This window comes from Ailuropoda melanoleuca, chromosome X (genome assembly GCF_002007445.2).
Source record: "Ailuropoda melanoleuca isolate Jingjing chromosome X, ASM200744v2, whole genome shotgun sequence".
Taxonomy (NCBI): domain Eukaryota; kingdom Metazoa; phylum Chordata; class Mammalia; order Carnivora; family Ursidae; genus Ailuropoda; species Ailuropoda melanoleuca.
The window spans coordinates 52,892,363-52,917,740 of record NC_048238.1 but is presented as its reverse complement, the minus strand read 5'-3'; the positions used below and the strand labels follow the sequence as shown (position 1 = coordinate 52,917,740).

General features: G+C 47.7%; 1 protein-coding gene and 1 non-coding gene across 2 annotated transcripts; one reads left to right on the top strand and one right to left on the bottom strand.

Moving 5' to 3' along the window:
- Positions 1 to 419: 419 nt before the first annotated feature.
- Positions 420 to 23,816, bottom strand: GCNA (germ cell nuclear acidic peptidase). The gene is made up of 12 exons (XM_019793392.2): positions 23,665 to 23,816; positions 21,781 to 21,835; positions 14,501 to 14,547; positions 14,056 to 14,092; positions 11,898 to 11,980; positions 8,258 to 8,605; positions 6,988 to 7,063; positions 6,596 to 6,655; positions 3,947 to 4,091; positions 2,425 to 2,563; positions 1,456 to 1,660; positions 420 to 1,143 (listed from the first exon to the last, which is right to left on the bottom strand). The coding sequence occupies exons 2-12, from the start codon at positions 21,831 to 21,833 to the stop codon at positions 897 to 899; spliced, it is 1,440 nt and encodes a 479-aa protein (XP_019648951.1). The 5' UTR covers positions 21,834 to 21,835; positions 23,665 to 23,816; the 3' UTR covers positions 420 to 896.
- Positions 18,694 to 18,808, top strand: LOC117797589. The gene has a single exon (XR_004622588.1). It is a non-coding gene; the product is annotated as a U5 spliceosomal RNA (small nuclear RNA).
- Positions 23,817 to 25,378: the final 1,562 nt, after the last annotated feature.

The following is a 25,378-nucleotide window of genomic DNA, read 5'->3' as shown; positions in this document are numbered from 1 at the left end:
TGGAAGGGGGCCACAAACCAAGAACGCAGGTGACCTCTGGAAGTTGGACGAGACAAGGAAACAGAACCCCAGACCCCAGGGCCTCCAGAAAGAAACACAGCCCTGCCCACACCTTGACTTCAGTCCGGTGTCATCAGCGCTGACCTCCCAGGCTGTAAAATGACCCATTTGTGTTGTTTTAAGTCACCATGAGTGTGGTGACTTGTTAGGGCAGCCCCAAGAAACGAGAACACCGCCGACCGGCTAGCTCCCAGGAGTGGGGAGGCTGCTGAGGTGCTTACGGGCAGTCACAAAATTCCTAGAGAGACCCCGAACGGAGAGTGGTCTTGCACATCTGAGGTCCGGGGTCTTGGACAAAAGACCTGAGGGCTGGCTCTGCGCTAGGCACAGGCGGACAACGAACAGACTCCGTGAACAAGTGAATTGCAGAAAAAATTTTATTTATTTTTTTTGTCTTATGAACAACTACATTAGCTCAGTGCAGCTTTATTCAATGTCAAGAGCAACTGAATTCATGAAACGTGCTTGTCTTTTACGTCTAGGTAAGTGTAACAGGCTCCACCTGCCAGCATCCCTCTCCTTCTCTCCACCTGCCCCTCTTGAAATCGCGGTTTGTGTTTGCATTGTGTTCTACGTGTTAAAACTATGTTAAAACGAACTAATACCCAGAGTGGATCCAAAGGGCTTGTGAGCACCGTTGAGGGTGCAAAATTGCTTAGCAACAGAATTCTTGCTTAAGAAAGATCATCATTAACTGTACGAGGCTATAAAGAAACGGCTTAAATCCTAATATTCTCAATATTCATCGCTTATCAGAAATAGAGATATTTTTCTAAAACTTCTTATCCCTTAGCAGTAGGGGGGCTCAGCCTACACAAACACACCCCCAGATAACCTCAACGACCCTGCCTTTGCTTATCAGCATAATCCTTGCTCAGCCGTCTCATCACATCCCCATGGCTTATCCCTTCCGTCTCATGCTTAACCGTTCTGTAATTCTCCTGCACATACTTAGCAAAGGGCCTCACACGGGGCGCAATGGGGGTTCCATCCTTGCGAGTTAGTGGCAGCATGACCAGAGGCCCCTTGCACTTGGCACAGATAAAGAGATCGGTGTTCAAGGATCTGGTGTAACGGCCGACCCTAATGAGGAAAGAGACACACACAGCAAACGCATCAGTCACCGTACCTCAGCGTGTTCCCAGAGCTGCTGGCCATGGGCCCAAAGCAAGACTCTTTCTGTGGTTTCTCAGACAGTGGGGCACCAAGCGACAGCAGGGGTCAGGCCAGCTCCACGTAGGAGAGCATGGAGAAAGAAGATGTGGAAAGGAGCCGAGGAGGTTTACTCGTCACGTCAGCCAGCCACATACTTACTAACAAAATCACAAAGGGCCAGTTCGCTGGAGACCATAGCAGAAACGGAACCGAAGACAGTCGGGAGGCGGAGGGTCTTACCTGGTTTTGCACCGAGTACATTCGTAATGGATCCTGTAGTTAATCTTGTAGTTATGGCAACGAGTGACCATGGGCAGCTCTGGGTGCACCATATTCGATTTCTTGGCATAATACTTCCACGCATTGCCGTGAGAATCACGGACGCCATCGAGCAGCCAGGAAGCTGCGTGGCATATCTCATGGATCAAAGTATCCCGGAGACGGTCTTGGGAGAGGGATGGAAAGAAATCATGAGCACTTGAACCACTTCCCTCCGGTCTGCCACGCAACCATCCCTAGACTCTCGACCCTACCACACACAAGCCCCGGGTGGCTCAGCAGGAGAGTGACGTGGTGGAGTGCTGGAGACTGAACGGAGCAAGATGAAGAGTGAGGTGACGGGGTGGGGGGGGCCCACACCTGGGCGGTGGCAAAGGAACAAGGACAGAAGGGTCATTTTGAAGGTTTGGTGATTGACTGGCTGGGGGGGAACCTTGAACCTCAGCTACCAGGTGAATGGAGACACTGCCGCTGGCAACAGGGAGCTACCTGCAGGCAGATAGTTAGCCTAATGGAAAGACGGCCGAGTTGGACTCTCGGGGACGGCGAGACAGCTGATAATCATGTCCTCTGAGCAGAGGCGCCTGGGTGGTTTAGCCGGTTAAGCGTCCCTCTCTTGATTTTGGCTCAGGTCTCAATCTCGGGGTCGTGAGATCGAGCCCCGCATCGGGCTCTGCACTCGGCGTGGTCTGTTTCAGATTCTCTCTCTCCCTCTCCCCCTGCTCGTGCTCTCTCTAAAATAAATAAATCACTCTCTCTAAAATAAATCTTTTCCCAAAACACTAAAAAAAAAAGATACTGTCCCCCAAGCAAGGCACAGTAGGCCCATCTACCCAGGAACAACTAGGCTGCCAGGAGACACCGGTGCCTAAGAGTAACTACACAGGCCTGGGTCACAAGCAAAGAGCGTGGCAGGAAAGCTGTCATCACCTGCAGAGTCGCAGACTTTCAGAGAAATCTCGATCTTTGCGTAACGCTGCTTCTTCGGGTAACGGGTCTCGCCGGTGGTGCATAAGCCAGCAGTTCTCAGCATCTTTTTATTCCAGCCGATATCTATTTTCTCCGGCAGCTGAGAAAAAAACGGCGAGCAGAGTGAGTCAGCAAGCCGCTTCAAGCGCACCAAAGCCTATTCACTCAAGAGCCCTGCAGGGATGCCTGGGTGGCTCGTCAGTAAAGCATCTGCCCTCGGCTCAGGGCTCAGGTCGTGATCCCCAGGTCCTGGGGATCGAGCCCCACGTCGGCAGGCTCCCTGCTCAGCGGGGAGTCTGCTTCTCCCTCTGCCCCTCCCCCTGGCTCATGCTCTCTCTCTCTCTCTCTCAAATAAATAAAATCTTTAAAAAATAAATAAATAAAAGAGTTCTGCAGATCTAAACATTCTGGGGAGAATACAAGCCAGGCTGAAGCTCAGGTGAAAACAACACAAAGGCCATCAGGACACACGGGAGATGGCTGAGGGCACATGCATGCAGGACCTGAGCTGCCTGCATGGGGACGCAAGTCCGGGGCAGCCGAGGAGAGGAGTGCAAACCTGCTGAGGCAGGAGAGGGCGCCCCCTCCTCCCCGCACTTCCCCCTCCCCCTGCAGCGTAAGAGCGCTGACCTGAAATTGCACGTGCACCTCAGTCCACTCATCAGCCCTGTGATGTAACACCACTGTCATGAGGAGTGACTTCCCCAAAGGCTGGGGAACCTCAGAAAGATCTAAGAACTTTCCCTGCAGAAGGTCGTGTCAGCGGAAATAATCAAGTCTGAAAGCCCTAATAACCGCTGAGGCTCTGTTCTAGGCACTTCAGGTGTATTACCTTCCCTAGGCCTAACAATAATTCTGTAGGGGCACCTGGGGGGCTCAGTGGGTTAAGTGTCCGTCTGCCTTTGGCTCAGGTCATGATCTCGGGGTCCTGGGATCGAGCCTGCTTCTCCCTCTCCCTCTGCCCCATCCCCGGCTTGTTCCCTCTTTCTCTCTGACAAATAACCATAATGCTATGAAGTAGGGGGTACTATTATCGCTCCTGTTTTGCAGATGAGGAAACTGAGGCAGAGAGAGGCTACGTAACTTGTGCAGGCTCACAGAGCTCCTTCCCATTATTCTTGAACATAAAGCCTCTCTTTTCCAGATAGTCAAGGATCAACACATGCCCTCTCCCCCACTCCCCGCTACTCTTCTCTGCCTACCATCCCTCAAGAACCAGAAGTCTTACTTCCTGCAGGCAACCTGATTTCCTGACCACTCAGGCTCTCAGTGATTTCTGTGCCTCTGCTGATCTCCTGTGCTGGTAACAGTCTGTACCGTAGGTGACTAGCCACAAACGTGCTCTATTTCTTTCACCGATGTGTGCATCACCTCTCCATCTAAACCGACACTTCTCCGAGCAGGAAATACACAGCTAACACGTCCGCACACCTCACAGCACCCAAGGGCAGGTGCTCATCAAGTGCTTATTCGTCGACTGTACCTTTTTATCAAACACCGAGCTGTTAAACAGGGTGTAGATTTTCTGAACCAGGCTGTCCTTATTTTGCTTGAAATTCCTTCCAGAATACTGCTTCGCGTTTTCCAGGTCACGCAGGAAACATCCAGGTATTTTGCACATCCCTTTCCTGCAAAGGTTAAGTTCGAGTGAGTTATGTGTAGCTAGAGGAAGAAAGAAGAGAAACGCGCACATACAGGTCACAACCAGAGAGACTCAGAAAACTTGCTGGTCCCTCTTCCTTCCAGCTCCTTGTAGGAGAGCATTCCCCGAAGTTCCACACATAGCCTTTTTCGCTACTTGCATTCTCAGAGATGTGAAGCCTGTGGTTTCAACCACAGCAGGAGTGATCCCATTCCTGTACCCACAACCTCGATCTCTCTCCTGGGGGATCCAGTTCCGAGCTGACGACGGCACGACGCACAGTGTCAACTGATTAACCTGAGGACGCCCCCCCACCCCTCAGTGTGTTTGGTTATCGGACTTCTGTTATGCCATGTGCTGAAAATCTTCCATCTCTTCCAGCCGGCCCCCCTTCCACCCCATGGTCACCATCCTAGTTCAAGTTCATCTCCCCTCGAGGCCTTGCTGCTACAGCATCCCTTTTGTGTTCCTTCCCTCCAGGCTCCTTTTCTTTCTTTCCACCCCCCAACCCTGACACACTTCCGATTCATTTTCCTATGTCACATCCCAATTCTGTCCCTCCCCAGCTTGGCACTAGACTGTGTGGCCTGGCCATTCAAGGCCCAGGTCAATGGGGCCCCAACGTCTGTCTCCAGCTACCATTTCCACTGTGGCCAAGGTGGGCAAGTTAAACGTTCTCCGGACAGGAACCGGGATTCCCCACAGTCTGTTCATGCCTGGGCACAACAGATCTGCCCGAGCCCTAGAATGACCACGTCTGCGGCTCTCCAGAGAACTACCATCCGTGTAGCGCTTTCTCCTTTGCAGAGAATTTCTTGTCGTACTATCCTAGCTAATCTGCACAACCGCCCTCCAAAGAAGTGATTACTATTCTCATGATCTCCACTTGGCGGAGGAGGAAACTGAGGGTCCGAGGTTAGGCGACTTCCCCAAAGTTCACAGAGACCCTGAATCTTTGGACCCAAATCTCAGGGCCTTCCCATTAGAACCCTTCTGCTGCCCCATCTTTCGAGGCCTAATCCCAATGCACAAAGAGCAGTGCTAAGCACATGGAGGCCTCACACTTGTAATAACTATTCATTTCACCCTTTTATCCTGGCTACCGCCACCCACGAGTCCCAAGCGATGAGCCCACAGAGTTGGAAAGATAAAAACAGGAGCAAACACACGTTAAGCTGAGTTTCTGACTTCACGCAACTCCTGAGTTGGGGATTTTGCCGGGACACTCACGAACCCCTAAGTCACAAAATAAGCCATCTGTGAGGGGGCTGGGTCGGGGGAAGAAATCAGAACAAAACCAGGCCAAGGCGGCTAAAGTAAGGGTCCGCACCCCAGAGCCTGATACTGGTGAGTAACGTGGGCTGCCTCAAATTACTTCGTTCTGAAAGCAAATTTGCATCCGAAAAGGTAGCAGCTGAAAACCCAAACCATCTGCAGACCTCAGAAGAGAAGGGGACCCCCCTCCGTTCGCACTTCTGTCAAGCAGACCTTGTGGCTTAGCCCGCCTTCCCCTCGACGTCTGCGCCACTTTGCTGCAGGCAGAGCATCTCCACATCAGAGGAACTGGCAAGACCCCAAATGGGTACATGAGACACCATGACCAGGGAGCAGCCTACGCAGGAACAAGGCACAGCACAACAGGAAGCCTAGACTGCCACAGGAAGCGCCAAGGCAGCGGTGAGGAGGCCAAACACACCAGCCTCCCTTGGATGGTGCGGAGGGCCAGCACACAAAGGGGTGGCTTACAGGCCTTCTCTGGGCACACCACAGCAGAGCCACCCGGGGGCTACCCAGGGCACAGGGGCCTAGAGGCAAGAGCAGCTTGCGGATGTCTCTAGGAACCCAGAGGAGACCCTCGGCTGACCGGGGATCCACCTGCAAGAGAACATGCCGGACTACACGAGCGACCACACCGAGCAAGAAGTGCAGGAGCGAAGAGAGCCTCTCAGCTCAGGTTCAAAGTGCCCTGCTGCCCCCATGCCTGACACATCGCTCTTCTTCTCCCCTTCAGATGCATTTACTGGTCCAAAGTACAGGTAAAAAAACAAACAAACAAAAACCACCCAGACAGACAGTCCTTCAAACACGTTTCTTGTCTCATAAGAGAATTCAGGTGGAAGTATATATTACTCCGGAATGCAAGTAAGAATGAAGAAAATTATGCCCACTACATCTTTTTAAGGGGAAAGGTGAGAACTTCCTGGAATCAGAATGAAAAAAACGTGTCAGTGTCTGGCTTCCTTTACAGAGTATGGACATGTCTTTGGTCTCAACAGCCCGTGCTGCGTTCAGACTCAATTACATGCAGATTCATCAAAATAAAGGGACCGCAAGCGATCTACTTCACCCGAAGTTTAAGCTTCCGACACGTTCGAGAACATCTCCAAGCTGCAGGAATAGCTGCATGCAGCCAAAGCACTGTGAAAACCTGGAAGCCAGCCCTGCCCCCCCACCCCAGTTCCACAGGCCGCGTCTGCTCTGCCCGCTCACCATCGCCGCTGGCACTGCTTTGGTTTCGCGCCAACTGGTAGCAACAAGGCAGCATTTAGCCTGAAAAAAAGTCTCGTGTTCAGTTACACACGATTTTTTTATCTGAGTCTAAGCACCAAGGAAAGGCCAGAGCTGATGTAGGGGCAAAAGGGCTCCAGCTGTCCCAGGAAGTGCAGGGATCGCTGTGGGGTGCCTCCTCCTCCCCCCTTCCTCCTCCTCCTCTTTCTCCAACTTCTGCCCTTCCAAGTCAGGGGTGGAAGCCTTGTCCCCTCTCCCCCACCAGACTCCCCAACCCCTTGAAGACCCTCCCACATGCCCAGGGGACCGCTTAACATGCACACGGGACAATGGTACCATCAACTCCCAAGCAGTTGAACACACACAGTACGTACCTGGTCTTGTGTTTTTCAGTTTTTCCCGCCCCGGGCTTCTTCTTTGAAGGCACACGCCTTTTGGAGACTCTCACAGCTGAAAAAAATAATTGTTTGGACCCTGAAAATTGGGCCCGTCAAGCAACTGGCAGAAAAGTGCACCCAGGAGGAGCCCCCTCAGCCACTCCCAGCACCATCTAGAAAAGGCAACCGTCCGTCCAAAGCCTGCATACTCCCCATCGGTCCGTGAGACAGGGACTCCCTATGTGAATCCCAGAGCTGCTAGCAGGGTAAGCTGGGCAGGGGTCTGTCACAGGTACAAGGACTATATAATGAGGTGATGTGAGCCTGCCGCTCCAGGTTAGATTGTGTGGGCAACTGAGGCACGGGCAGTAGAAGGAACGGTGTGGCATAGCTCACACACTTGCTCTAGGAAGTGGCTCAGGGGCCCCTGGATGGCTCAGCTGGTTAAGTGTCTGCCGTTGGCTAGGGTGATGAGCTCAGGGTCCTGGGATCAAGCCCCAAGTCAGGCTCCCTCTGCCCCTGCCATCTCTCTTTCCCTCTCTCAAATAAAATCTTCAAAGGAAAAAAAAAGGAAGCAGCTCAGATCCTAGACAGGACCCTGACTCGCTATACAAGCACAATCCTTCCATCTTTGGTTAGCCCCCATATACCGCCAACTGCTCTAGCCAGAGGCTTCCGTAACGGTAGTGTCATTCATTTGCTTATTGAAAAAAAGTATTAAAACATCTACAAGGTGCCGAACACCAGGCTAAACCCTGGGAGAGACTTAAAAAATGAAGAAGAGTCCTCCCATTAAGAGGCTCACCGTCCCCTGGGGGGACAGATTCCAGAACATATCATAAGACCGCTGGGTGAGAGCTTTAGCAGAGACGGGGCCTGAGAACTTTGGAAACCCAGGAGAGGAGGGAGGAGCAGCTCTGACGTCCGGCTTCCTACAGGAACTGCCAATTGGGCTGGGTCCCAAGAAAAATGGCATCTCCTCAGGACAAAAAGTACAGAGAGAAAGCATGCCAGGTGGACGGACCGGCAACTCCTGAGACATGGGTATCCCTCCCCCATTTCCGGAAAGATCCATTTCACTGGGATGGCTGTGTCCCTTAGCCACTGGGATGCCGCTGAGATGGCACAAGGTTGGTAGGCAGGACAGGCTGAGCTGAGCAGACAGGCAGATCCAGGGGCAAGGGCAGGGGCAAGGCAGGCAGGGCTGGCGCACGGGGTGGGCTGGGCGCATTCAGCAGGTCGGACTGCCTCAATACGAGTGGCTTACCGGGTGTCACACATATGTTCTTGGTCTTACTCTTCCTTTTCCTCGGCTGCTCCACCACGGGTGCGGGCTCTTCGTCCGCGACCTCCACTGCGGCCTCCGCACCACTTGGTGGCTGGTCAAAATTCTCACCAAGATCCGGCTCCACAGCGTCAAGAGGTGAACTGTGCTGGGAGACATCAAAGACCTCCATCTCTTTTTCCTGTGAGGTGCTTTGGCCCTCATCACACGAATCCTCGTCTATTATGAGCACAGGGCCCTCAAAATCGCTGTCATCATCAGTAATAAGTATGGGAGGCTCCTTGGTGGGATGCTGTTCCTCGGTATCAGATGACACATCCAGAATCTCATCTGAAATTCGAGAGACACAATCACAGATGAATATACTCCCTCCGCGCGCCCCGTACACCCAACTTCGGGTTATTAAGCACAAATTAAACACGCTGCGAATGGTGACATTCTGAATCACAGTGAAGAATCAGTGAGTCTATTGTGGAGAGTGCTGCTATAAACACCGGGTGCACAGACCCCTTCGAATCTGTATTTGTAACCTCTGGGTAAATACCTAGGAGTGCAACTGTTAGATCGTGGGGCAGTTCTGTTTTTAACTTTTTGAGGAACTTCCATATTGTTCTCTGACATGGATGGAGCTAGAGTGTATCATGCTGAGTGAAACAAGTCAGTCAGAGAAAGACAAATGCCACATATGAGGAATTTAAGGAAGAACACGGGTGAATGAATGGGAGGGGGGGGAAAGAAGAAGACAGGGAAACAAACCATAAGAGACTCTGAAGGATAGAGAACAAATCAAGGGTTGATGGAGGGAGGTGGGTGGGAGGATGGGCATTAAGGGGGACCCTTGTTGCAATGAGTACTGGGTGCTGTAAGTGATGAAACACTCAATTCTACTTCTGAAACCAATATTGTACCGTATGTTAACTAACTAAAATTTAAAATAGCTCAGTCGGTGAAGCATCTGCCTTCGGCTCAGGTCATAATCCCAGGGTCCTGGGATCGAGCCCTGCATCAGGCTCCCCGCCGGGGAGCCTGCTTCTCCCTCTCCCTCTGCCCTTCCCCCTGCTCCTGCTTCCTCTCCCTCAAATAAATAAAATCTTTTTAAAAAATTTAAAAATTCAAAATTCAAATTAAAAGAATCCATTATTTTAGATTGTTTTTCCTCTATTACTTTTTTACATTACTGAGAGCAGTAACAGATAAAATAGCAATCCAAGTCCAGTGGCAATTTTCAAATCACATTCTCTAAGTCGCACACTGCAGGTGCTCAGTGGTTCCCAAACACAGCCCTGCAGACTTGTATGTTTTCTCTGGTCCACAGAAAAATAAGAGAAATCAGAATAACAAAGTGGCTTTTTTTCCCCTATCAAGTTCAAGCTCTATAACTTAAAGAACTGTCCTTTGAGAGTATATCCTTCCTAAACTTTTGGTTTCTTTACCTTAGGAAATTATGGCAATAGCAGATGGTAGTTAGAATTTATTCCCATCGTTAGACAAATGAAAAATTGGCAACTCTATGTTAGCCACCAAAATTTAATTTCCCAACTAGTCCACAAACGCCAAGCTCTCAGAGCCACTGATGTAAGCATGAGGAGGTAAGTCCTCATACCAGCACGGAGAGGCCTTGGGAACATTTGGAATGTTCGCCGAGGGTCCCTTCATCTAGAAATGAGGCGTGGCACATCTAACACCACACGTGCTCTCTGGAGTCTGTTCAGAGCTCACCTTCCAGGTTCCTAGGGTTCTGGGTGTAAAAAAAAAAAATAAACCACAGCACAGGCAAGATGTGACAATATATATTTATGGTGCAAAAAGTCTTTATCCTAAACCCGCAGATTTGGGATCACACGCTGAGAGTCTCGTCTATCACTTCATTATCAAAGAACTTCGGATATGCAATAAAGAAAAGAGAAAGGAGTGGGAGTTGCTATGGTAAAAAGTCATCCTTCCTAGAAATTTTAAAGATTTCTCAACTGCAGTTGAAATTTTAAAAAGGGAAGTGGAGGGGGAGGGACCCACTGCTTATAATCCACAGAAGAAAAATGACTGTACATTGACGAATGTTCGAAGTGGTCTTAGAAGTATTGTGCTCAAGCTCCTTTGCTGTAACACCACCTCAATTCGTGACAAGAAGGAAAGAAGTGGCATGTGGAGAACAGTAGAGAGACCTCTAACGACAGTCCTACTGGAGCATTCTCCCCTCTCCTTTACAGGGATAAATGCCCACAGTAAGAGTCCACCAGTCAGAAAGGGGAGAGAAACCTTCAAAGTTCATCCTCAACAAAATAGGGATCTTCTGATGAAACGAGTGAGCAAGTGGTCGTCTGTGGGGATGAACTGCTTTCTGGCTCTGTCTCTCATGCCCTCCCCGGGGCTCCCTTTGGCCCCTTACAGTGGCTCGTCATGTCGTCCCCCCTACTCCGCACCTGGACCTCTGTCCTACTCAGGCACACCCACTCAGAGCTAGCGAGGAGAGGAAAAATCAATGAGAGGGGACAGGTAGTGAAACAGTAGGAGACCAGGGTTCCAAGCCACCTCTCCTCTCCCTGCTGATACCCCAGGTTAGCCAGGGAACTCTGGCCAATGGTAGCTCTCTGCTAGTTACCAAGAAGTAGCCAGTACTTGAAGGGTGCTGATATGACGGGCCTATATATCATGCCCTGTATCGGGTACTAAGCGAACGAAGAACAGTAAAGTTCCATCCTGGAAGCTTAAGAAGCTCCTAGTCTTGGGGCGCCTGGGTGGCTCAGTCTGTTAAGCCTCCGACTCTTGATTTTTGCTCAGGTCATGATCTTGGGGGTTGTGAGATCGAGCCCCGCATTGGGCTCCACGCTTGGTGAGGAGTCTGCTTGTCCCCCTCCCTCTGCTCCTCCCCCGCTCTCTCTCTCAAATAATGAAATAAATAAAATCTTAAATAAAAAAGAAAAGAAGCTCCTCGTCTTCCTACACTTCACACCCACTGAATAGGTTCTGAACTGCGAGTATAGCTCCATGCCTCTGGAAAGGGTTTTAAAAGAGCCTCTGAAGCCAAAGGGGCAAAGATCAGCTATGGGAAATGGGCTCTGAGAAGAACAGAAATCTCTAGAAAATATAAGGAGAATGGTGAAAGGCAAAGACAAACAGCTAGCTGGAGAAAGCAAGGGTTCCCCTGAAACGTCACCATGGGTTGACTCAGAACCACACCCACCTAAGGCTCCATCAGGCTGGAAAGAATGAGCCGACGCCTCTCACCTTCCCTCTCTTTGTCATTCCCACATACAGAGGAGGAAGAAAAAAAAATGGTGGGGATGGGGAGTGGGGGTAGCGCAGCAGCCTTCATACCTTCCTAGTGTCAGTTCCTGACTTTCTTCCCCCCAATCCCTATATATAGGTAGGTCAGAACTCTACGGAGGAGGGTGGCCAAGGTCTCAAGCACCAAGAACAGTTGCTGCCATGTTTGGAAATTCACCAGGGAGGGGGTGGGGGGGGACTCCGGCCATATTCACACCCAGCACCCACGAGGGAAGAAATGGTGGCACCCGCTCCTACGTGGGTGCCAGAAGCGAATGTCTGTTGACACGTATCCTGAAACCACCGTGTGATGGGGCTGCAGAGCTCAGCTGCTTCCCTCGGTCACGAGTATACTTGCCTTTGCTGCTTATGTCAGATATGTGAGCTCTGACTTTATTACTGAAGTATTCATCTTCAGAGTCAGAGTCAATCACCACATAGCTGAGTGAGGAGACAGGGAAAAACAAAAGAGAGACGTCAGCACCACCGTCTTCTTTTCACAGCCTTTCCTGACTCCTCTACCATGAACATGAGCACCTGGAAATGTTCTGTTTGCTTATTCCCTGCAGCAACTCTGTTCCCCTTTCTTTGGAACTACTCAGTCGTTATTCCTGATTTTCCATCCTTCTACCAAATCATTAAATCTGTCTCTGTCCCTACGAAAGGAGTGATCTGTCAAGCACTGAGTGAAATGGGCTGTCAGAGGGCCTGTGTGCCAGCAGCTCTGGTACAGGGCAAAAAGGGACTAGGGAAATGTTAATTTCCATTAGTTAGTTGCCATTTTTCTGTATCTTTACCTGTTACACACATAAATCCACTAACCCATTTCCACCATATTCACCACTTCTAAGCTGCCAGCTTGAGGGGCCTTGGCTATCCTGTTGGTCATTCCCTCCTTAAAACTCTTCTCAATTTCCAAGTTACTGTTCTCTTTTGGTTCTCTTCTTGCCCCTCCATCTACTTCTGACTCACCGCTCTTCCTCAACTCACCCCCAGGCTTTCTCCACTGTGCCGTCACACCAAGCTAATCAATTCCGAAGGACTGCGTGGACATCACCTATCCGCCTGCGCAAGCCTATTTATACCCAGCCCAACTGTGTGCCTGACTTCCAGCTCCACAGTTCCAACTTCCTACCTGGATATCCTGTGCGCAGGGCTGACTTGCGTCAGCATGAACAGGCATAGCCTTGCGTCTATTCTGATGAGTCGGGCAGTCATCCTGACGGATCCCTGCCCATTCTCTACTGGTCGTTAAATGTTTTGAGCACTGGCCCTGCCTACAGGCCCCTCCATTTCCACGGGCCCAAAACTGAACTCATCTCCCTCCTTCCCCAGTTCCACCCTTCCTCCAATATCCCACTATAGTAGCCTCCAAGGACCGGACCAAGATCTGTGGGCATTCCCAGCAGGGCCATTAAAACAGATTTTCCTCCACGTATCTGTTCAACATCTATCTAGTGGAGGCAGGAAGAAACCAATTTTTCTATTTAAAAATTGGATATTTAAATGTATTATCAAATAAGGACTTTATTATATATAATACTGGAAACCACTAAGAAACAATAAAGCATTTGAAACGTAAATGACAACTGCAATGAGCACCGGGTGACGTACAGAAGGGCTGAATCACTGTACTGTACACCTGAAACTAATATTACATCGTATGTTAACTATGTTGGAATTAAAATTAAAAATTAAAAAATTACAAACAAAAAATACTGTAGGGGCGCCTGGCTGGCTCAGTCAGAGGAGCGAGTGACTCCTGATGTTGGGGTTTAAGTTCGAGCCCCACACTGTGTATAGAGATCACTCAAAAAAAAAAGTCTTAAAAAAGATAAAAATAAAAAATAAAAAAATAGGGCAACCCTGTTCGGGACCGCTCTCACTCTTGAGAGCTTCTTCTGTCTTCACTTAATAAACGTCTACCACTTTACTCACAAAAAAATAAATAAAAAAAATTTAAAAATAAAACTATTGTAAATCGCAAAAATTTAAAAATTAAAGAATAAAATAAAATGCAAATGGCAGCGATGAAAATATCCTGCATCACCTCTCCGATTGTGGTAATGTTTACACTACCATATGCGTTTGTCAAATTTCATCAAACCGGACACCTAAAAGGGTGAATTTTGCCATTATGTAAATCATACCTCAACAGACCCACTATGGTAATTCACTGAGTCAATGTGGAAACATCAGTTAACTAGCATCCTATTTTGGATTTATTCCAGTAAATTTTCTTAGCACCTCCTACAGTCTGGCACGTGGGCCCATGAGGGCCTGAGGAGTGGAAATTAGAGGACGAATTGATCACAAAGACATTCCGAAGAAGAAACTGACCAATCAGATAATGGGCCCGGCCTAAAGATCTAATGCTTTGAACCCGGCTGTGAGGTCAGATACCCATTATGACCCTGAACATAGTGTTCAGAGATGAAATGTGATGTTTATTTGTACATCTTCTTACCCACATCATTCCTCAACAAATGTCAAATTTCGCTAATTTTCCTACTCACCTAATGCTCCTTTTCTGCTCCTTCTTTTCGGTTCCAACTAAATCAGAGAAAGAAAGAGGGTGTCAGGAAGCATCTGAAGGATAAAAACCTGGTTACCCACATCTTTAACTCCCCAAAGCCAAAGTCCAGAAGTTAAGGCTGGTTAAAATCGATGGGAGACTTTTATCCCCCTGACCCAAGTGAGCCAGAGAGGAAAGAAAAGTCAGGAGGCCTAGAATGAAAAAGGCCAAGGAGGCAAACTGGAAAACAAGCCCAGAGAACTGCCTCTGCTCCTAACAGCAGAGAAATGATCTTCGTCTCACCAACCTAGAGAGAACTCCTAGAGGAGACAAACCCTGGAGCAGCTCACACCGAATGTCCCAAATCACATTTCCGTCATCTCCACAAAGACAGGATGAAGTTACGCCTTGAAACGGAAACGACTGCTCCGAGGGGCACTACTTACAGGGCTCATACTCTTCATCACTGCTCGAGTCCACGGTAAGAATGCAACTGCGAAAAAGGAGACACACACGGTTATAAAGGAAGCCATTAAATATCGCACACGAGCCCACAGGCTGAATCTCGTACAGAGAGAAGCACCCATCAGAGCTTCTGACAAGCATAAAAAGTCTTAGGGAGTTATGAAATTAAGATCACAGTAGGGGAGGTGAAGAAAAATTAGAAGCAACAAGCTGCTCAGTCTTTACCACAGAATCGAAGATAGGGGAAGAACGTTAGTTGAGTATCATCAGCTACCAGCGAGAAGCCTGTTTTCTCCCAAGTGATTTAGTTCTACTTCAAGACATGAAAGTGAGGGGTGCCTGGGTGGCTCAGTCCGTTAAGAGTCCAACTCTTGGTTTCGGCTCAGGTCATGATCTCAGGGTCATGAGATCGAGCCCCGAGTCGGGTGCCACGCTCAGTGGGGAGTCTGCCGGAGATTCTCTTTCTCCCTCTCCCTCTGCCCCACCCTGCCCCACCTCACCAGCGGCCCCACCCCTGCTCTAAGATAACTAAATAAATCTTTAAGAAAAAGAGGAAAAGAAAGATATGAAAGTGAATTCTGAGAAAGAGGCCACGTGTGAAAGGACTTGAAGATGAAGAGATTACAGTTAAAAGTCAGACGGCCCAAAGAGCAAGGAGAACACCTTCTAGTGTTTACTGGCTTGAAGAGGGCCTACTTATTGGGACTGCTGTCTAGCTAAATGGACAAATGCTGAAATCCACTTCTTGGGGAGCAAACGAAGGGTGACTGCCAAGCTGCAGCTGCTCCTGGCAGTGAACCGTGATGCTGGGGCCTCTTGCTTCTCTGCCCCCCAGTAATGCACCAGGCTACAGTCTAGGACCTAATCACAGGTTATCTTAGCATTAGTTAGTGTGACGTACAGCTCACAGGGGAAACCAGACGTGCTAAAGGTGGACCTAAACGTTATCAGGTTTTATGAGTAAGGTCTTAGATATATGAAGTCAACCTTCACCACTTCTTTTTTTTTTTTTTTTTTTTAAAGTTTTTTTTTTATTTATTTGACAGAGATAGAGACAGCCAGAGAGAGAGGGAACACAAGCAGGGGGAGTGGGAGAGGAAGAAGCAGGCTCACAGCAGAGGAGCCTGATGTGGGGCTCGATCCCATAACACCGGGATCACGCCCTGAGTCGAAGGCAGACGCTTAACCGCTGTGCCACCCAGGCGCCCCCAACCTTCACCACTTCTTGAGGGTGTTCATTTTAACCTTGAGGTTGGTTATTGGATTGATAATATACTGGATTGATAATATTTTTATATTGGATTGATGGTATTTTTCAGTTTTTCAAGACACACACTGGCTCACCCCCTTGGTTCAATTTCCTACTCATTTATCTGTCACTGCACACTGGACTTACTCAGTAGTAGACCTCAAATTTTTAAAAATTTTTTTAACATGGGGCGCCTGGGTAGCGCAGTCGTTAAGCGTCTGCCTTCAGCTCAGGGCGTGATCCTGGCGTTTCGGGATCGAGTCCCACATCAGGCTCCTCCGCTATGAGCCTGCTTCTTCCTCTCCCACTCCCCTGCTGTGTTCCCTCTCTCGCTGGCTGTCTATCTCTGTCACATAAATAAAAAATAAAATCTTTAAAAAAAATTTTTTTTTAACTTAAATTCAATTAATTAACATATAATGTATTATTGGTTTCAGAGTCAATTTTTTTTTAATCAGCAAAGAAAACTCTTGCTGGGTGTAAGGTTTCCCAAGTACGGGTCAAAACATGACCATGGTTCTCTTCTTTTAAAGATTTTATTTATTTATTTGAGATAGAGTGTGTGCATGCATGGGGGGAGGGGCAGAGGGAGAAGAGAATCTTTTTTTTTTTTTAAGATTTTATTTATTTATTCGACAGAGATAGAGACAGCCAACGAGAGAGGGAACACAAGCAGGGGGAGTGGGAGAGGAAGAAGCAGGCTCATAGCAGAGGAGCCTGATGTGGGGCTCGATCCCAGAACGCCGGGATCACGCCCTGAGCCGAAGGCAGACGCTTAACCGCTGTGCCACCCAGGCGCCCCGGGAGAAGACAATCTTTTTTTTTTTTAATTTTTAAAGATTTTATTTTTTATTTATTCGACAGAGATAGAGACAGCCAGCGAGAGAGGGAACACAAGCAGAGGGAGTGGGAGAGGAAGAAGCAGGCTCATAGCAGAAGAGCCTGATGTGGGGCTCGATCCCGCAACGCCAGGATCACGCCCTGAGCCGAAGGCAGACGCTTAACCGCTGTGCCACCCAGGCGCCCCGGGAGAAGAGAATCTTAAGCAGACTCCACACAGAGCACAGAGCCCGATGTGGGGCTCAATCCCAGGACCCTGAGATCATGACCTGAGCTGAAACCAAGAGTTGGAGGCTCAACTGACCAAGCCACCCAGGTGTCCCTGGTAATTTTTAAAATACGGTATTTCTCCTCATCCATCTTGTAGTATTAACAAAACAAAGCATCTTGGGCTAAAAAAGACTAGTCAGTGGCCAGGCCATCAGAGCATACTAACTGGGCTTTGGTTGATCGATGAAAACCAGTGTCCTGCCCCTCACATTGTGTCTTTCAGAAGTCCTTCCACCTTCAAACTGCGGAAACCTTCATTCTGTTAACGACCTTGTCTCACTGGGAAAATAAAGCCATCAGACAGGAAATGCCTCGTCCTCCCACCAACAAACCTACCATCCTATCTGTAACTACACCCGATTCTCTTATTTCTCTATAGTTAACAATGAACACAATGTTCCTACCACTGTCTCCAGGCAAACCCTCCCCTGCACTTTGGATCTCATCCCCCTCCAGCCTTCTCAAGGACTTTATTCCTGCAATTTTCCATTCTGTGTCGCACTATTGTCCCCTCTCTCCTGGATCATTGATTCTACTATCCCAAGACCCCACACCCCCCAATTTTGTATTTCCAGCCTCGAACTCTCCACTGAACTCCCAACTGTTGTGTGACCTCTTGGACATTTACTAAGCATTTGAAACGTCACACAGCCAACACAGAATTCTTGATTTCCTCCCTCAATCCTGTTCCTATAGGAGATTTACCAATCTCGGTTAATGGCACCACCCAGTAACACAAACCAAAGACTTAGGAGTCATCCTTGATTCCTCTTTCGCTCACCTCCCACATCCAGCCCATCAGCAAGATCTGTCGGCTCTACCTCTAGAATACATTTCATCCTATCTAAGACATACGTACTTCCAAGAAAAGAAAAAAAACACTAGCAAATGATGACGTGCTATCAAAAGTGTGATGCATCCCAATTTTGAAACTGTGGGAAAAGTCTCAGAATTGGGGTGCTTGGGTGGCTCAGTCAGTTAAACATCTGCCTTCGGCTCAGGTCATGATCCTGGGGTCCTGGGACTGAGTCCCCCATCGGGCTCGCTGCTCAGCAGGGAGCCTGCTTCTCCCTCTCCCTCTGCCTGCCACTCCCCTGTATGTGTTCACTCTATGTCAAATAAATAAAATCTTTAAAAAGTCTCAGAACTGATAAACCACTATATATCCTAAATTCATCTGAATCTCTCCAACTTTACTATTACCACCCTACTCTAAGCCACCGTTGCTTCTTACCTAAACTTCTGTAAATTAAGCTCTTGGGTCTCAGTTGTAAAACAACCACTCGGGGCGTCTGGGTGGCACGGTCGGTTAAGCGTCGGGCTCTTGATTTTGTCTCAGGTCATGATCTCCAGGTCGTGAGATCAAGCCCCAGTCAGGCTCTGCACTCAGTGGGGAGTTTGCTTGAAATTCTCTCTCCCTCTCCCTCTGTCCCTCTCCCACCCTCTCTCTCTAAAACAAATATATCTTTAAAAAAAAAAAAGAACCACTTATCTCATACGGCTACTGTGAAAATTAAATGAGCTAACGTCTGCCCTCCTACAGGACCACGTACCTCTCCCACATCAGGGCATTTATCATACTACACCGTAAGTGCTTGCTTACATGTTTCTATCTCCCATCCCAGGCAGTAAGCCATACAAGAATTTGGAAGTGTACCTGTTTCAGAATGTTCAGTACAAAGTCAGTACTCGACTATCTGGTTGAATAAAACAATGAATGAATCTCACGAAGTGGTTCCGAGGACCCCTTTTATTACTTTCCACCCTCCCACCCACACCCCCATAGAACCTTGTTTTAAAGAGGCTTGCCTACGTATACTCTGGTTTCTCTTCAGATCGTATAAATCTTTCGCCTTTTACTAAAGATTTCCGTGGAGAGGAACAGTTGTGAGTTTTGACCCAATTTTTTGAGGCCTCATTGAAAGAGGCTCACTTTTCTGTGGTTTAAAAAATAGAAATGCGGAGCGCCTGGGTGGCACAGCAGTTAAGCATCTGCCTTCGGCTCAGGGCGTGATCCCGGCATTATGGGATCGAGCCCCACATCAGGCTCTTCTGCTGTGAGCCTGCTTCTTTCTCTCCCACTCCCCCTGCTTCTGTTTCCTCTCTCGCTGGCTGTTTCTATCTCTGTCGAATAAATAAATAAAATCTTTAAAAAATAATAATAAATAAAAAGACTTGCCTACGAGATCTCACCAATAATTTCCTACATTTAAAAAATTGATTACACATGCCCATTTATGTGAACCTTATGTGAAGTTTACGTGAGGTACAGCGTGAGCCCAAAGTAAAAACGAACACACTAAAAAACAGCGTCATCTGCATTAATGAAAACACAGTGCCCAGATCCTGAAAAGTAATGGTCCCGACTTGCAGCAAGGGTGGGTGGAGAGACTGGCTGGTCACTATCCAGCCTCCAGAGCCATCTCCACCCAGAACTCCAGGATCTGGTCTTCACAGCTGTAGTTTCGGAACTCGGGTCTCTCAATTCTTCATTAAATGCTAGAGGAAGGACTCCTGTTAACCAGATTTGCAAGGGGCTGCTGATAAAGCAGACTGCCTGTCTACTTCTCAGGAGAACTAATGCCAACCATCGGCCCAGGGCACTATTTGGGGCAAGTGACTGAGGGTCAGGGAGAGAGCTTTGAATTTTACCCTGTGCATTTTTGATAACACATTACTTTTTCAGGTGCATGCTTCAACAAGCAACTTTGTACATTGAATTACTTTTATAAAGTGGATCTCCCTAAAGTTGATTCCCAAAAGTCAAATTCATCAAAAGTATGACCAATTTTACAGCTCTTGGTACGTTTGCTTAATCATTTCCAAAGGGTTAGATCAGTGTACAGTTCAACATTACTATAATAGGATAACGTTCTCTCATTTGCTAATTTAATAGGTAAATAACATCAAAATTAGTGTTTCTTTTTTATTACTTAAGATGTTTATTTTCCAATGTTTGCTGCATTCTTTTGCTAATCCCCCCTTCCATTTTAATGACTATCAATGTTATAATGTTTACCAGATAGCTTTCTGAGAGATAAAGAATACCGAAACGAGGAGTGAGGGAGAGGAACACGTTGTCCCTCCTCCAAGAGTCCCACTCGCCAGGAATAAACGTGTCTTATTTATTCTTCTAGAAAGTTCTTAAACATAAGCACATACCAGCACAAGTGAAGTGCACACATCTTTTAAAATAGGAACTAGTATGCTACATTGTTCCACTGCTGGCAGGTTTTCACTTTATCTATCTTAGTAGTCTTTCCGTTACCAGAACATACATTTCTTACCACAGTTTTTTGGATGAACCATAATTCATTCAATTACACCCTTAGGTCGCTTAAACTCTCTCCCAATTTGTGCTATTACAAACATTGCTGCAACAAACATCCTTGTATGTATTTCTCTGTGGACTAGTAATTAAGTCATACATCCTTCTTCCCCAGAACTGAACAAAGACCAAACCAGCCTGTGTGTCTATGTATGATGAAATCAATATGAGTTATAGGGAGAAGGGACATGGGAGAAGGGGGAAAGGAGTCAAGAACAAGTTAAGAGTCAATACACAGAAAGAATGTATGACATAACCACATTTATGCACTTCAGGATATGTGAATATATATACAGAAATTAAATAAAATTGTTCTAACACGGAAAGAAAAAGTCCTACTAATTACTGGGTCAAAGGACATGGGCATTTACAATGTGGGTATTTCCAGATTGCCCTCCAAAAACGTTGCACCAATTTATATTCATACAATGGCTAGAAGAAATTGCCTGTTTCCTACAAATCTGCCAGCTCCAGTTATTAACAGTTTTTTAAATCTTCATCAATCTGATGTATGAAAAAATGGTATCTTATGAAAAATTTTTTCATTTCTTTAAATATAAATAATGCAAAGTTGAATAAATTTTAATGTCTATGGGCCAACTGTATTTTTTCCCTAAGAACTACCTTCTGATATCTTTTGCCCATTTTTCATGTGTATGTTCATCTTTTTTTAATTGTTGACTTGTAAAAGTTCTTTGTAGATTAAGAAAAATAGCCTTTTATCATGGGTAATGTGAATACTTCTCCAGTTTGTCATTTTTATACTTTTGTTTGATATCAAACTGAGGATTCCCCCACTCCAAAATTATTGGAAATGAAATCCACCTGTTTTCTAACATTTTTAATGATTTCCTTTTTTATTTTAAATACTTTATCCATTTGTAATTTATTTTGTTGTAAGGAGAGATGAATTAAGAATCCAATTATTTTTTTCCAAATGGTTAGCCAATTATCTTTAAATTATTTGTTGATGAGTCCATCTTTTCCCCACCGATCTGAAATGTCATTTTTTAAATCATGAACTAAATTTTCATATTTGGGTATTTGGGTCTATTTCCAGACTCGCTGTTCTACGGTTTTTACTTTCTCCCATACTATATGCTTACATGCTTATCTGTGAAGGAGAAATCAGGGCAGTGTTCCAGGAGAGATACTTAAGAGATACGAGAACTATCTTAAAATACCCCCTTATCACAGAGAAGAGAAACACTTCATCTGTGTACCTCTAGAGGGCAGCACTGTGAACAATGGGATGGAAGTAACCCTAAGACAAGTTTTAAGTTCATTAGAATGAAGAACTTTCTAGAAATTACACATATTCAACAATGTGTTGTTTCATGGAGTTTTATGCTCCTGGCCACTAACAGAGATGTTACATAGAGGATTCGTGCACTGACTAAGAGGCTGGACTCCTGTATGATTCTAAGATCCCTTTTTACAACTCTCATTTTATGACTAACCAAGTTATACATTCTGTAGACTCGAAATGAAAGAAACACATACTTTCTGAGAAAATCATTTTGCCAACACAAGAAGGACTAAACAAAGAGAAAAGAGAATTTTTCAAGTCTCACCAGTTATCATCCTGGCTCTTAGATTGACCAGCTGCTTCTTTCGACATGTCCATGTCTATAGTCAAGACAAAAATACACTCTTTAAAGAAAACCAAAACCCAGAACGAACATTTTTTTTTTCTTTTTTTAGTAGGCCCAATGCCCAGCATGGAGCCCAATGCAGGGGCTTGAATTCACAACCCTGTTATCAAAACCTAAGCGGAGATCAAGAGTCCAGCGGTTAACCAACTGAGCCACCCAGGTGCCCCCGGAACCAACATTTCTACATTCTGCATTTATCTTTGAGCAGCTTATGCACCCTAATTGAAGGCCAAAGCTTTGTTCTGTGAAACCAGATGCATTTAAATGTTTGTTCCAGGCTTTTCCTGGATGGAGAAAACTAGATAGACACTCTCTCCAACCATGCCCTGCCAAGGTTCTTTGTGGATCCATCAGAAAGCCCAAAGCACATGGCGGTCACCTCAACCACCACGTTATAAAAATGTGCAAGGGCAATCCAATCATTCATTTATTAGCACCCAGAGAAATCTTCTCCCCATTGTAAGGATTTAGAATGCACTAACTCCTATTCAGTCCCTGGCCCAGGAATATCTTCTCCCAAAAGGGATTCCCACTCCCCCAAAGGCCCGCCATTCTCCCCACACCTGCACTCTCCCTACTCCTGCCTCAAGCCCCAGAAGTCTTCCACCTATCAGGCTTTGATCCCTCTACCCTCCGCCACCCCTCCACCTCTCTACTCCTATGCCCAGGCAGTCTTACACAGACCAGGCCACTACATACCGCTATCCAACTTCTACTCTCCCCATCCCCCTACCATACACCCACCTCCCGGTACTCTTAAACAGGATCAGGGCACCCGCACTCCCAACCGCTCTCCACCCTCCCCCAATGCCTTTATCTCCCTATGCTCGCTTTCTGCCTCAGCCTGTCTTGCACGAATACGGCCTCGAAAACTCCACTCACTCCCGCCCCCACGCCCCTGCTCCCCCTTCTGGTCCCCAGGAGCCCTTACACCAAGAGGCCCAGACCCCGCCCCCAACACTTCCGCCGCCAGCCAGTCTTGCACCAATCAGGCCTCGCCACCTCCACTCACTACCCCACCCTCCTGCTTGCACCTCCCCCAAATCCCGAGGTCTTAGACCAGCAGGCCCAGACCCTGCCCCCAGCCAGTCTTGCACCAATCAGGCCTCGACACCACCACTCACCACCACCCCCACTCCCCCTTCTCCATCTCAATCCCAGAGGTTTTACACCAACAGGACCAGACCCCCTCCTGACTCTCACCCGCAGCCAGTCGTCGTACACCAATCCGGCCTCAAAACCTCCACTCACCAGGCCCTTAAAACCCTCTCACCACAGCTAGCCGATCAGACACCCCCTCATACCTCACTCCCTTCACGCACTCCTACCCACCCCTACCCACCCTCCATTTGCCCACATTTCCACCCCCTATTCTGACCTCAATCAGCCCACCGGCCTTGCGGAATCAGGCGTCCAACACCCCCACGCCCTCATCAGCCCTCCACCTCCCCCCACGCTGCAATCTCACTCAGCCAGTCCTTCCACAGCTCAGGCCTAGACGACCCCCCCTACAACCGCACGCCACCTTCCCCAGGCCTCTTCTCCCTCATGCCCCCACTGGGATCTCCACACTCCCATTCCTCATCTTTGCTTTAGCGGAGTTAATATGGCTTTAAAAAAATTGCTTCTTCCAAAAACCTTTTTTAAAAGTGGAAGCCAGCAAAATATTTTGCCATAATCTCAGTCCCAAGGTTCATGGTCAGTCAGGGCATGTGGCGGTCCTGATTTTAAGTCCGCTCAACTAGGATGAGCTTCAAGATCGTTCCCGCTTCAGTACCCTCTTCAGCCCCACCAGCCACCTACCTGCTCCGGCCGCCTCTGGCGCGGCCGATCTGCTCACCTCCGACTGGTGGCGGACGCTGTAGGAGCTCCTGAGCAACTGCGAAGGGACGCCAGGCGCGAGACCTTTTATAGAGCCCGGGCTCCACGGGGCGGGGGGGGGGGGGANGGGGATCGGAACTGACGTGTTCCCGTGCTCCCTGTACCCACCTATCACAGTGTGGTCACGGGGCAAATTTAAACTTCGCGGCTAAGAACTCGGATTTGGCGCCCAGCCGCAGTGCTTCCGGAGTCAGGTCTATCGCTTCCACGGGTGTTGCTTGTTTTGTCACGGAAAGCGCCATTTCACACAGAGCTCTGGTCCCCGAGCCGGATTCTGTAGTTTGTCGATCCCTAAATTAACTTTGGGTGACGGGGAAGAACTGGGCTGAATCTTCCCAAAGTTTCATCTTTGTGAGAACGTGGATAAGCAAGCACCGTTTCTTGCCGGAATCGCCCAAACCTCTGAGCCTGCTTGCCTGCCCCCCCCCCCCCCCCCCCCCCCCCCCCCCCCGCCAACAACTACTCTGAGCTAGGGGGGATGGGGGATGGGAGAAGGCCACCTAGACCCCTAGATAAGAGCAAGGCATCAATCCAACAGTGCCTGGCAACCCTTAACTATGACGTTTGCTTCCAGAACCCTCCAAAATCCTGGAGATAGGTTGGTTACTTGAAGCTTTTTGGCACTCGCTCCCAACACACCAAGAAAAACAAACCGGGGAAGTAAATGCTTTCTAGACGGTGCCGTTTCTCCGGCAGACGCCTGTTACGTTTCATAATTTAAGCATGTGGCTAACAGAACACAAATAAAACCTCCGTGCACTTAAAGATATTAATAATACTGCATTTATTTCATGTTAGGCAGTTCCAAGTGCTTTATGTGGATTTAATCTTTAAGACACTTTTAAAAGTACGCAATATTAGCACTCATTTTACAGAGATCACATGGCTACAAAGTGCCAGCGCTGGGATTCAAACTCCAGCAGCGCTGGGCGGGGGGGAGTTCGAGCCCCACATTATAGAGATTACTCAAAAAAAAAAAATCTTAAGGGGCGCCTGGCTGGCTCAGTAGGTTACGTGTCTGCCTTCCGCTGGGCTCATAATCCCGGCGTCCTGGGATCGAGCCCTGAGTTGGGCTCCCTGCTGAGCGGGGAGCCTGCTTCTCCCTCACTCCCTACCCATGCTTGTGCTCTCTCCCCCAAATAAATAAAATCTTAAAAAAATAAAATCTTAAAAAAAAATCTGAACTCTTAAGCACTAAACTGCCTACACATATAAAGGTACTTTCTGAATGGATCGGGAATTCGATAAAAGGGGCTTATCATTATAACCCTATCTCTACAACAAACTTAAAAGTTTACCTCCACAAGCCCCTTCTATAAAAATGGGGGTCACATAACTGCACGCCTCAGCGGTTTGAGCAAAGAACCTGAATGTTAGCTGTGCTTAATATTAAGAGGCATGTGCTGCACTTCAAGTAAAAAGTGGGTTAGGACTGGAATCGAATCACATTACCCGAGCTTATTCCAGATGCACAAGCAATTCCTTTCGAGTTTAGGCAGGAGGAGCTGGAGTGGACTGAAAAGGAGGGGAGGCAGATTCTTAACATGTAAAGAGGGTAAGGGTGAGAACCTTTGTATAGGCTGCTGGACACCTTTCTTCCCCCACCACGTTTTAGGAAACAAACACAAACCCACAT

Coding starts and splice junctions, on each gene's coding strand:
- GCNA (XM_019793392.2), bottom strand. CDS start 21,833: ATGGACATGTCGAAAGAAGCAGCTGGTCAATCTAAGAGCCAGGATGAT. Junction 11,981..14,055: donor GAGCAGAAAAGGAGCATTAG/GTGAGTAGGAAA, acceptor CTCCTCACTCAG/CTATGTGGTGATTGACTCTG. Junction 4,092..6,595: donor AAGCAGTGCCAGCGGCGATG/GTGAGCGGGCAG, acceptor TAACCTTTGCAG/GAAAGGGATGTGCAAAATAC.